Below are 14,343 nucleotides of genomic sequence, written 5' to 3'. Positions count from 1 at the left end.
AAAAATCGTTATTTTAGATTCTCGTAACTTAACAAGGGAAATGTTTATTTAAAACCTAATGTTATTATTTTATAATTTATTGTGTATTGTACATTTATCTTGCTTATGATGATGTTAAAATTTATAGGGATAGTTTTAAAAAAATATGAAAACAAGGGTAACTTATGTAGTTAGCGTTAAACTTTACTGACGATTTAATAAGAAATTAGAAGAGATTGACATAACGTTGTTTGACTATCATGTAGCCGTAAATGTAAAATAACGTTATCTCAAAAAAAAAAAAAAAAAACACTTTTATGTAGATAACGTTGTCTGACTTTAAGCACTCGATAATATAATGAACATAACAAATTATAAATTCAAAGTGTTAACGACATGACATAAAATAAGTGTGCACAATTTTCCCCAAAAACTCCCACTTTGCATTACTAATGGCAGGTTAGTTCTGCACATTGGGAGAACAAACAAATTACATCCAAATGGTGTTTTATGAATCAAAAATTTCATCATTTTTAATTACCAGCACACCAATGGCTGAATATCATTCATTATTTGTGACACATGACATACCGAAATGAAACAAAGATTAAGTGAATTGAAAATGACAAAAAATATATGAACAATTTCTTGCAGACTCACGCCAATCACCAATCAATCATCATAAGAAAACGGCAGGCATCCATACTGATGTACTCGGCATATTCATAGGTTTCTCTTGAAGCAAACTAAATAAATTGTACAAACCGACACTCTGTCCTGGCCTCAAGCGAAGAGGTGGCGGGGCCGGCTCGCCTGGTGAGGCTCTCACTGCCTCCAGCAAGTGAAGGACTAGTTCCTGTCTCTCCAGAGATGTCAAGAAGTCTTCAGGCGTGTCACTCTGAAACCAGACAAAGATCTTTTATAAACATGATTTCAGTTAAACCAATTTTGCTCTTTCCTTCTCAAGCAATTAGGTATCTAAGTGTCGCATTGCGTACTACATTGATCACTAATATTACGAATACTACAAGGTTCTAAGTGTTCGTCCTTGAAAAAACAAACCCAACAATGAAGTAGTATTCTAAGCTGCCTCATTGTTACTTTTGTTTCTCCAAGGACAAACACTTAGAACCTTGTAGTTCTCCACTCGCGATAAGTATGTACATGGAAATATGTAATTAAAATGATAACGCAATAAGTTACCTCTAGTGTACAAGCAATTAAGTATCTTGTGTTTATCAAATTACCTTATGGAAACAGTGTAAGTCCCTAAGAGTGAATTCCTTTAATCCCCCGCCAAACTCAGCTCTCAATATCTTCGGCATGTGTATTTCTTCAGCAGCTCGCATTAGACTAGAATGAAAAAAGATTTTTCATTCATCACTTACTTATCCGACGAGACATGCTAAGAAATTTGACATTAAATAGAACATGAATAAAAATATTTTATGTGATCATTAAATGTTTATTCTTATGATGAGAAAAGGTAATACATCATAATGTCACAAATATCTTTCATACAAAGTTCTAAGATTGTTCAGAGACTTCCATCATACACCCAAATTCTTCGTTGAGTAAGCTAGTATTCACAACTAAAGCAAATGATTAAAATTGAAAGAGTGTTACTTATTACATATTGGTATTCACCATAATAAATCATGGTACAGACCTACAAACTTATCTGTAGAAAGGCCAAAAATGGAACTATGAACTATCATAGGACGCCATTTTAAAAATTTCATTCGAATGTCAGATTTTGTCCAGTTACGAGTATTTACTGGGTAGTTTTCGACAGTGGCTCCCCCATCCCATTCTTCAGATAAATTTGTAAATCTGTAAGTATGTTTGTATTTATTTCCATACAATTAATTCTCATAGAATCAGTTCCAATTTTAAATTTTAAAAAAAGAAAGCTTTTATTTGAAATTGTATTTCATTTATTTCAAAATGGCATTTCCATCATAAAAATAAATGCATTCACAATGGGCAAATGGGGTTCAATTCGAAGTAGGATGTTCATTCCTTGTTCAAATTGAAAAAGCTATTTTGACAAATTCTTTGGAGTTAACTGTCGACCAGGGGGGTGTATCAGGCATACACCTAAGAGGCATTAAATGATTTGTATTCAGTCCAGACTGTAGAAATCTGTTGGATCGACTGCTTAACAAAATGGCGGTATGTCATGTGACTGGATATTGTAGAAATCTACTAGAACTACTGTTACAAAATGGCGGTGAAAAATGTGACCAGCTATCATAGATGTTATCCAGCTATATTGTACATTTATATTTGCCATGTGTAATAAATATTTTTTTTTATTCAACGAATAATTACAAGATTTAGAATTGTCATACTTACGTTATTTTAAAACACTTCTTAAAAATATATAACTACTAGAAAAAATCTTTTTGAAACAAATACGACACCCAGCAGGATCGTGAAGGATTAAATAATTATAATTTATGTTTATTATCTCTTCATTCTTTATTAATGTTTCTTTATAAAATAAATATATTCTTTGAACCTTGTGGTTATCAAGTGGAGAAATCCTATTTCAATTATTTCCAGTTATTTAATTATCTTCTAGATAATTTATTAATAATATTTCATATTACCGAGTTTTTATTGTGCAGCATGTTTATTAGGTATATTGTTATAATTTATAATAAATTGTGACATATTACTTAATTTGTGATATATGGATGTTAGTATTGTTGCAAAAAAATACAATACCTACTATAAGTAATATTATATTTATATACATATTCATATCGTTATCATCATCATCATCAACTAGGATCAATCCACTGCTGGATGAAGGGTTCCGCAAGCTGATTCTACTACTAGCGGTTAAACGAATTTGTGATAGTATACCTATTTCTATCATCCTTATCGACATCGACCTGAACCAATCCACTGTTGGATAAAGGCCTCCCTACCCTGATTCTACTCCTTTCTGTTATTTGAATTGCTATATTCGGTTGTATAATTGATATATCGGTTGAGTGGATTTTGCGTTAAAATCAGACAAACGGATAGACAGAATGATAGAGATTACAAGTTTATATCATGGGCCAAACATAAATATACGTCAGTAAATTTGCACCTTAATCTCGATTCAATTTACTCTGTGACCATATCGTGCTTATTGATTTAATAAGTGTTTGTCGTACTGTATATTTTTATCTTTTAACATGCGCCATTTTTTTTTGATCTAGCCTTTCTATTTTAAATAATAATGTGTAAATTATCATTTTCGTTGTGTCATCTTAACTGAATTACAAATAAATAATTATTCATCATTCGCTTAACTCCAGATCATATCCAAAATGAAAACACTCATGAATCCATGAGGTATTACAAAAAAAAAAAACAATGTGACTTTCAACAGATGGCACACCGATCAGGAATCAAACGTACTAACCATACGTACTCTGCTCTGAGACATTCGCAGCAGAGAGGTTAAAATGGAATATAATACATCATAATATTTATCCTATGAAAATAAGTTTATTAGGTCGAGAGTTCTTATTTTGAATATTTATATTTTACTGGATTTTTCAAATGTCAAATGAATATGAAACAAAACACGACCGGATTGGTGAAAAACACATTGAAATCTACTAAAACGTTTGTGAAATTAAATACTTTTCGTAATAATTGACTAGTAATAATTAATATTAGATAAAATTTATTAAATGTCAAAGGATAGGTGTGCAGTAAAAGGGTGTGATAATTTACCAACCACGAGTAAGAAGAGTTAATAAAACATGAAACGGTGGTGAAATTCTGTCGATCCCAAAGACTAAGGTGGGTTGGACACGTTGAGAGAATGCCTGAGCACAGGACGCCAAAAATCATGACCAAGTGGATCCCACAGCGGAAACGGTCTAGGGGCAGACCAAATAAGAGGTAGGCTGACTGTATCGAAGAGGACTCGAGAAAGATGGGGAGGGCTGGAGACTGGAGAGGAGCAGCCAGGGAAAGGAGCGTGTGGAGGACAATTGTAGAGTAGGCCAAATCCCGCCCCGGGATGTAGTGCCGAGAAAGAAGAAGAAGGTACCTACCTATTTGTAAATAAGGATAAAAATTCTCATGATTTTTGATAAATTTGATATTTTAAGGGGTACTTTAAATAAACTAATGTGTTCCTCAAAAATCGATTCTCTAGCGAGAATCATAATATAATACTCTTTAAGAGTAAATGACATTTTATCATTTTGAACCTTGAATATATAAAATAAAACTACATGAATTAATTTGTGTAAGTATTTAAATTAACATGCCGTTAATCGTCTATAATGAAAATGTACCTATTTATTTTTGCAATGTTTTCCGCTCATTTATCAGTGTACATAGTTTCAATATTGCATTGCAAATGGAATTCTTCCAATTAAATGCTATCTCATTTAATATAAATTATATAAGCCTTCAGTAAAATTTCTTGTGATAAATTGAAAAATGTTATACCTTACTTTGATTTAAGATTTTATTGAATTTGTCATATTACATTCTGTTTTCGATAATTTGATGATATTTTGTTGTAATATTATGTATTTATATTTTTATTGTATATGCTGTTCTGTGTATTTCAAAAAATAAAATGTCAAACATATAATATTTTTTTGTTTTTAATTCCCGCCTAAGTCCCAGTCCAAGATTCAAGCCACTTTTTAAAACAAAGACCTCCAGTTCAAGATTCGAGCCATTTTTTAAAACGAAGACCTCCAGTCCAAATTCGAGAGAGATATATAGAGAATGATTTTGAACCACTTCTACACATTGATGTGGCTTATCTATAGTATATAGTATATTAGTCTATGCTGTCGACCGAGTAGTTCTATCACCTGTCATTTGTCGAATTTTATGATGCAGGTGTTCATGACTTATTATTGTTCTGCATCCAGTCCAAATATTTCCATCTCTAATAGTTTATTTGCCCGAATTATCTTACGCATTTACATACATATATTTTTACAAACACGATATATTTCCGAATATTGACAAAAATTGACCCATAAATAGAAATTGTATTGTAATCTAATAAATCTATTATAGTGAAAAGCCGTAAAATGAATGGTCATAAATGTGTAGAACCACTTACACTTGGAAGTTAGCTGTGAGGTAGAAAGCAGTGGACTGCGTTGACGGATGATGGCGCACGCAGACAGTTAGCCGTGGTGTCGTTGAACGAAGCTTTCTCAGGAGCCATAGCAGAGTGGAATCCGATGCACCTTCAAATGAAGCAACAGAAATAAGAAGAGAAAAGAGTTAAGACTATACCTAATATCCTAATCAATGTTTCTTTATTACAATACTTGACGATGATTCCTCAACACTTTTATGACGAGATGCATAGAATCACTAAACACCAATTGGCTCTGTTTGATGGGTGATTAGTGGTTAGCGTTGGAGTAAACATGCAGTGACTGATAATCTGCAAATCTGACACCTCGCGAGTGGAGAACTACAAGGTTCTAAGTGTTTGTCCTTGGAGAAACAAAAGTAACAATGAGGCAACTTAGAATACTACTTCTTTGTTGGGTTTGTTTTTTCAAGGACGAACACTTAGAACCTTGTAGTATTAGGCTCACGACCTGTCAAATATTAAACAGTTAAAATTGAATAATTTTTAATGTTTAATAAACTATTTCTTTCATTCAACGAATAATACACAAGATTTCAGAATGTAACATTCTATATACTGAATATACATAATTTTGAAAACATTCATGCATATACAAACTAGAAAAAATCATTTCGTAGAAAAAAAAGCACTCGACGGGACTTGAACCTGTATCTGCTGGATTCGCGCCAGTATGCTTTTCCAATTAAGCTACGGTCATCTTAGTTAATTATGACGATTTTAACTAGTAGTTGCTACATGAAATGCTTATCGAATTGCGTTATAATGTTGGTTATCGGTTTTAGTATACTTAATTAAGGTAGTAATTAAGGAATTAACCCATTGGTGACTGACTTTATTTTTCTACACAGAATACAAAATTGACTTCCAACAATCAAATATTAATGACTCAAAAATTATTTGTTTATACCATTTGATTATATAATAATAGTGCATGACTGAATATTCTAAAAGTGTTTGTTGTTTATAATTGACAATACTTCTTAACAAGGTATAGTTCAGGGTTGGCAAACCTTTTTATGTACGCGTGCCAAGATTTCCCAAATAATACTTTTCGACTGTGTGACGTGCCAAGCAGTTTTTCATGACGAAAAAAAAGTTTTTTTGAAAAATGGTTTTTAAGAATCCTATTAAAAAAGTTTTAAAATTTCAATTGAGTTGTTGATATTGTATCTTTCATCATATTTCTAGCCGAAGGCATATCTTTTATTCATTGAATATTTTTTCCCTTGTATTCAAAATTCTGATATAGTGGAATCATTTAAACAACTCTTCTTTCATATTATATTCTCCATCACTGAACAGTTTTCCATTTTTAGAGATTATGTTTGAGGCAAAATAACGAGCAATTATTATATTTGAATGACTGCCGATAATTAATTTTATAAGGTTTGTTGATTGAATATTTTTATTTTTAATTCAACGTAATGATTATTTTTGAAAAGGATTTAAGTACCTGCTATTTTTTATACAATGTGATTTGTCATTTATGCATGAATTTCTTCGTTTCCGTTTGCGTATCGATTGGTAAACATAATATGAAAAACCGAAGAAAATACGCCTGGCTATGTCGTCATTACTTTTTAAGTTTACTTATATATTTATATGTAAAACTTTTTTTATCAAAAAAACATTTTTTAAATAAGTTTATATACAATAGTAATTTCTTTTCTCTTCAAAATGAAACATTCGCGTACCATGCAAAATCATCTCGCGTGCAACTAGTGGCACGCTTGCCATAGGTTCACCATCCCTGGTATAGTTATTAACCCGGCACCTGCCTCAAAAATCGTATGACGCACCATAACTACGCATGAATTTCATTATCGTCTTTGTTCTATACTAAAAAAAGCAATAAAAAATATGTCACAGCTCCAGTCGAGAACCCAAAACCATTAAAATAATTTCGACACACTAAAAAACCGTAATAAATCAGTTATAATATCAGAAACACTCGAACAAACGAATGCTATCCAAATTTGAAAGAACTCACCGTAAGACGCCATTTTGTAGCCAATAGTTAGAGCTCTGCGCGGTGTGTACTATTTCGACACTTGTGCATTACGTTCCCACGAATTGAAGTGTTACTAATTTTCAAGTGCATATCGATAAATCACATATTAATGTCTTCGGGTTGAGTCGTAAACAAATATAAAGGGGACCCTTTTAATATATTTAAACTACACAAACACTTAACTTATTGAATATTATTGATAAATTAACACGAACTCACATATTAAAAAAAAAACAAATACAATAATAAACCTATTTTAAAATTCTTTTGACATGTGATATATTTTAAAGCAAGGTGACAGACATAACGCAACATCACACGTTGGGCACATATAGCGAGAGAGTTTTGTTTTTTTCGGATTTTTTTTAGAATTCCCGCATACGAAACATCTCCTTCTAGGCTTATCGGTATTTTGTGTCGGTAAAATGTATTCTGGCAAATGTCCCGTTGCACTTTTGGGCAATAATCGTACGGGATTATCGCTAGTTGACGCTGTCGGCTTGGGCAGGGGTGCATTTGAAATTCTCACACAATATTTGTTCACTAATTGTTTTATTACACAGAGTTGAAAATCGCCCAATGTTTTTTTGTCACATTTAATAAATTTATATAAATAAAAAGCATTTAATAAATATAAGTCGATCATGTGGAATGCGACCTTTTTATACCACTTGATCGACTTTCTCATACACGACAAGTTGCTAAGCATCATGTCGGACTTATCTACCGTACCCATATTTTTGTTATAATCTATAACACATTTTGGTTTTTCGATGTTTTCGCCAGTTCTATAGTTCACTTTTCCCGTTGGTCCAAATGATGCATCGTGGAGGGTGGATAGCATGTGAACATCCCTCCTATCGTGCCATTTCAGAGCCAAAAGTGGACTATTGTACTTAGACTCGGTATCTCCCTTTTTCAGTTTGCTGAACTCTGGCATATCTTTACGATTTTTTCTCACTGTACCGCAAGCATTCGTTTTGTGAGAGTGAAGGTATTTAAAAAGCGCCGGACTCGAATACCAGTTATCACACCATAAGGTGTGACCTTTCCCGATGTAGTCTTTCATTAGCGTTGTCACTACCGCACCGGAAATACCGAGATTTTCATTGTCTTGTATGTCAGTCCCTTCCCCACAATAAATTATAAAGTCAATAATATATCCTGTCATTACGTCACACATCACAAACATTTTTATTCCAAATCGATGTCTTTTGGAAGGAATGAATTGTTTAAAAATTAATCTACCCTTAAACACGATTATGCTCTCATCTATGCAAAGATTCTGATACGGTATCATCGTTTCCCTAAAAATTGTTCTTGTGTGTTCTAACAGTAATCTAATTTTAGCTAGTCTATCATTTGAGGCGGTCACACTAGGATCAGAAAAATGAAGCATTTGTAAAATAAGTTGGTATCGATTTCTAGCCATTATTTTCCCAAAAATGTCTGCATGCAGGTAAGGATCGGTACTCCAATGTTCCTCTATCGACGTGTGCTTATTTCGAGTCATCAGCATTGATACGGCAAAAAATGTATACAACTCCGGCACTGACGTGTCTGTCCAATTGTGTGATCGCGATTTCGGTCCAAGGTCTCCCGCACTGTACGAATGGTTAAAAAATGTATTCGTTTGGTTCACTATTTCCGACATTATATTTTTATTCAAAAAATGTTCAAAGAAAAGACATTCGGGAGAGGATTCGTTCAAGTCGTTCGATGTCACGCCAGATCGACAATCATTGAATTCGTGAACTATTGGAATATACGGGCCAGTTCTCCACGACCGCAAAAATTCAATTGGCTCGTCAGAGTCCGTATCGTCGACGTCATGATCAGTCTCATGCTGTTCCAATTCCTCTTCCGACATATCATAATCTGAGTCCAATTCCTCATTAGTACGCACATTTTCTTCCTCCATATTTACGCACTATAAAACTATGAAATGTTTTTAAAATGTTTAACTACAGTATTAGGGAACGCCAAATCACAGAAACCATTAAACTCACACACAATAGTTATTGATATCAGTATTAATTTTCACATTCACTAAAATGGGACACGGTAGACAGTACAAAAAGTATTTTAAAAATCGCGGTAAAATAAAATCATACGTTCAATAGTTAATCATGCCAGTTTTAATGTGATAAGTACACCAGACAGCAAAAAAAGTATTTATCAACGATTGCGGTAAATATTCAACTTGTATGCGATAAATACAATCCCGCGCAATGGCCCGCTCGGTTGAAAGTCTGTCGTATACTGCGCAGTCGCGGCGCGCAGTTCAAACTGATTTCTGTCGACCGGCAAAACTTGGCCGTACGAATTGGTTCGAAACTTTGGTGATTATTTTATATTTAGAACCAATGCTTTTAAAATATGTCATAGGTGGCAGGAGAAGGACAAATCAGGCCAAATTTACGTGAAAAAATCAGTCCCGTATGATAAATATGGACGCGGTGACATCGATTTATACACATGCGCATTGCGAATTTGGCCGATTTGTACAAGGTGTGTGACATCGGCGCCGGCCGGGTTAACCATTCGCTGAACTCATTGGGTACTTGTTCTGACTCCAAATATATCATCTTCTGCGATCTGCAAGCAAATACAATTATGTTTCTTACCTTTAGGAAAAGTGATGACGACGTCACACTGTCTGGTAGCCACTGATTGTAGCCAAAGACGGCGTGGTGTCAGCAAGTGTCCTCCAATTGGAAGCTTTCTCCTCAGTAAACGGCCAGCTGAAACATTTTTCAAATTGAACATGAAAAAGTCACTTTTACGGGAAATACCAAAACAAAATGCAATAAAAACTTAACATAGGTATCATCTCTACATATTATTAAATTAACAAGTACCCACAAAGTAACTAAACTAAGATGTAAAATGAATTAAGTGAACAAATCTGTCTAATCAATCATCTTGATCAATGGGAGTAGTTGAAGCATAGGAATCTAGAAGCTTTAGCAGTAAAGAGAGAGACAGCTGCACAACAGAGTGCGCTGTACAGTGAAACCCCAATTTTACGTTTTTTAATGGACTGACCAAAAAAACCGTCAATAAAGGGAGAATTATTTTTTTTAGCATTTCTTTTAGTGTCTCAACTTTCTCAATAATTCTCGAGAAACTTGAGAAACCAAAAAACCATCCTGATTTCTAGAAGATATTTGAAACAAATATTTCTTAATTCTTGAAATTTGAAATTGAAAAAGTTGAGAAATCACAACCTCTGCACAGCTATTCGATACCACTCTTCATAAATGTTCAATATCACAAATTTAAAAACCATTTTATTCAGTTAGATACCTACAGTAAACTCCTGATTATCTGTGCACGATACGGTGTATACAACGATATAATAGGTCTTAGGAAAAATTTTAAAAAATCATCAAAATATTCGGTAAGTAATTATGCCGCAGATGCCCACGTGAGCTTTTATAATTTTTTTATACGAAAACAGTTTATTCCATGTAGACAATAATTATATTAAATACCTTTTTCTATTGACGCAGGTGTTTTTCGATCCAATAAATGTTAATTTAAAATTTGAAATTTTTATACATTTCGATGTATCATTATCACACACTAAGATATTAGGTTGGGGTAGTTTAGGTTAGGTTAGGTTGGGTTTGGTCTAAAAAGAAAGTTATAAAAAATTCGTCCGCCTCAGAGGGACATTTTCAACTGAAACCGGTCCTAATCTATTGATTTAAAGTGGAATAAGTACTAAAAAAAAAATGCGTTTTATTAAATTAAAACAACAATACAATGCAGTTCCACCATGAATTGAAAGTTGATAAAATAAAAGAAATTAAAGTATTTGTTTAGTAATTACATCCCATAGTATTTATTTTATCTTCATTAGTACTTACTAGTAATGAAAACAATACCTACGTAAATAATAAAATTGCTTTTAGCTTGACAGAAACTAATCAAGCCTATGCACGATTTTGAAGTTTTAAAGGACGATGTCATATAATTACACCTTCAACTCTTCAATTAAAGGCACGGGTACCGGTTTAAAATTAATAATTTCAATCAGTAAACAATTTGCAGATTTTTGTTTGGAGAAAAATAGAGATACTAACCACTGTCAATGGTGTCTTTGGCGACGCTCGCTATCATCTTACGCCGCCGCAGCCCCATGTCCATGTGCTGATCGACCACATCTTGGTGCGAATCCACCGGAGAATCTCCAGAACTTGACCCATCCATCTTTAGTTGTTTTTTATTATTACTATTTTGGCAATGGCCTCACACCGATGAAAGAAGAGCACAAACAAAACGATATATTCAAAAGAAAGCACGAGAAGGGGACTTCACGGAAATATTATCCAAGTCGCAGTTCGAGGCAGAATGTATTTTGTTTGAAAACATGACATCACCGTCAATGTCGGCGTTACATCTCAAACAACACAAACCTTGAAAACCATAATATTGATGAAATTATAAGAATATCTACTCTGGCGAGTAGCTTACACCCGAGATTAAGTCTTTCCTGTCATTTCTCTTTGTTATTATGGATAGTTTTTCTCAGAACATCATGAAATGTATAGAAAATAATTACTGCCTTACACCAAACGTCAAAAAAAATTGATTTTTACGCTGTTATAAAAAATCTGACATTTCGCCAATTCTTGTGTTGCCACAGTCAAGTGTTGTTTTTGTTTATTTATGTCAGGGTCAAAAAACATTGTAGAGTTATAATAAAAATTAAAAATCACGATTTTCGTAAACAATTTTACGCGATTACAATTTATATTTTATCTATAGAAATATTTTAGCTCTTCAATAGAAATATTTAAATATTTTTCAATTAAAGCCCTAGTAACTTAAAATTGTTGCATCTTCCGTGTCATTATAAAAAAAACATTTTACATGCTGTAGTTGCGAATGGATTATAAAATAGTGTCGGAATCATCAAAAATCGATTGACACCGACAGATTTTGTTAAATAATAGGTACCTACCTAAGAATATGTATATTCTTAGTTATTCGGTACCTAGGTATCTAATGAAATCTACCATCACTTTTATTACCTACCTAGGTAGAGTCGGTTCCAATTTATAAGAGGACCTGGTGCAGAACGGCTCAAAAATAATAGTTTATACAATAAATTTTTTTTTACTAATACTTTTACTACTAACTACTACTTTTTGCGATCCGCCTGACCATGCCTTGGAACTACTATGGGTGGAATGTATAAATATAATTCGTTTGTATAAACTATTGACCTGTAATCTGCTCGTAACTTTGAAATTAAATTTAAATATTTGATTCTTTGGAATCGAATATCTTGAGTTTCCATTAAAGCTATTCACTTGTCAGTATTTTTCCATTTAAACCCTAGTATCTGAACAACATTTCTCATTTTTGACACTCAACTGAGCCTCTAAAATTTATGTCTTTTACTAATATTGTAAGTACATGTATTTTTTTTATTGTCGGCAACTGGTGGGCTTCTTTATGGAAGTTATATATTTTTCTATGAATGACGCAATTGTCAAAATCTTCGACAGCTATTTTTACTAAGCTAAGTATACTTTTCCATCTTTTCTTCGGCATTGATATTCCCTTGATGATCCCTTCTTTCTTTTTTCTGCATCAATTCTTTCCACAGACGTTAGTGACACTCCTGTAACTTTTTCTATCTACACAACAATATGCCTACATCTTTCGCTTTTGTGTGAAAATTCTTAAAAAATTCTATTGCATTAATAATAATTTCCACTCATTCCAAGCTGCTAGTGGGCGAGTTTAAAAGCGGGTGAGTCAGGTAGTGCAATTGTGATGATGACACACAAAACTTTCCACTCGCTCAGAAGCCAACAAGCCAGCGAGTTGAAACAGTCATTTTTGTTACTATTTGTCAGGCATATTGAGTAGTTAGTTTTTTTACTGGCAGGTTCACCACTATCGCTCTACTGCGCAGTTACGCAGATCAACCCACATGCCAGCGAGTAGCGAGTAAAGTAGCCCGGCTTTCAACTTTTCTCGGTAGATTGTTTACAATCTGCTTGTTAGCTAGTTCGATGATGACACTGGGCGAGTTTACAAACAGATTGTAAATTCGCCGGCATGTAGCTTGAAAAGTGGCTCAATGTCATCGACGCTTTAAGTAGGTATATATTTATTTGTAAAACTCTTTTATAAAAAAAACATTTTTTAAATATGTATAAAATAGTAATTTCTTTTCACTTCAAAATGAAACATTCCCGTGCCATGTGATACACCCCTGTTACAGGCGGGCTTCTCCCGGTGTAAAATAATCATTTAGTAGCTCAAGTCGAAACGTAACCCTGACCTCTAGAAACGGCTTCATAAAACATCTAATCTGATTCCTTGCTCAACCACGTAAGTATTTTTTTTAATTTAAAAAGTATAAATGATGATGGATGAAAGCGATAATTTTAAGACTAAATATAAGTATTTAAATATAATAAATTTTGCCGCGCTTGTCGGCAACGTCCAAATTTCGACGCGCCTGCGCCAGGGTCAGGCTCGTGATTCGCCGAATCAAAGATCACGCGATAAAATTTGGCCAATCACGAGAGTCCTTTTTGCTGGAATGGCGTGGGTACGCGAAGTTTGAAAAAGAAAAAAAGTAATTAGTAAGCGTCCCCTTTCCGATAGGATAGGACCTGCGAAACTTATTGTTAAAACAAAATATGTAAACGTTTAAAAGAAAATGTAAAATATAAGAAGACCACGTTACGAGCACGAAAGACCGTGTTTTATTTACACTCCAACCGTTTGAATTTCTTTTTTTGTGAATCCGGGGTTCGATGGACACCTGAGCTAGCCGCTGGAACCCCGGGGATCTCACATGCAAAATCATTTCTTCGCCTAAATTATACATATTTATGAACTAAGTTTATTAACTAAATGTTAAACAGTAAATCACTTGACACAACCAGTTGTTAAGTGAGGTAGATATTCTTGAATGGCTTAGGATTCCTGGCTTTCCCCATGACCAAAAGCTTCAGTTTGTGTGTCTTGGTTGCATTGGAGCATGGGATAATTGTGATGCGGTCCTTGGGCACTTTCCTTCTTGGGACATTACTTTCTTTGCGATGAACGTATGTTTTACGAAGGAGAAGTTTCTAAAATAAACCCGTCTCATCTGCGTTGTACACTTGTACGTGGCGGATTACTAAATTTGACAATCGAATACCGGCGAATAGAGCTTGATTTTGTTCTT

The 14,343-nt window shown here is 33.7% G+C and overlaps 1 protein-coding gene across 1 annotated transcript in view; it reads right to left on the bottom strand.

Moving 5' to 3' along the window:
• The window catches only part of wwk (anoctamin 8 white walker), a 50,232-nt gene extending 38,478 nt beyond the window's left edge, over positions 1-11,754 (bottom strand). The window contains exons 1-5 of the mRNA XM_085943311.1: positions 11,231-11,754; positions 9,767-9,883; positions 5,084-5,213; positions 1,227-1,332; positions 745-877 (exon numbers count right to left, since the gene is read on the bottom strand). Of these exons, the coding sequence (XP_085799437.1) occupies positions 745-877; positions 1,227-1,332; positions 5,084-5,213; positions 9,767-9,883; positions 11,231-11,357 (613 nt within the window). The 5' untranslated portion in view covers positions 11,358-11,754. The remainder of the gene's footprint in view (positions 1-744; positions 878-1,226; positions 1,333-5,083; positions 5,214-9,766; positions 9,884-11,230) is intronic.
• Between the last annotated feature and the right edge of the window lie 2,589 nt (positions 11,755-14,343).

Source organism: Rhyacophila brunnea, unplaced genomic scaffold (assembly GCF_057557595.1).
Source record: "Rhyacophila brunnea isolate RB1 unplaced genomic scaffold, BYU_Rbru_1.0 scaffold_15, whole genome shotgun sequence".
In the NCBI taxonomy this organism is placed as follows: domain Eukaryota; kingdom Metazoa; phylum Arthropoda; class Insecta; order Trichoptera; family Rhyacophilidae; genus Rhyacophila; species Rhyacophila brunnea.
This window is presented reverse-complemented; position numbering and strand designations above follow the sequence as displayed.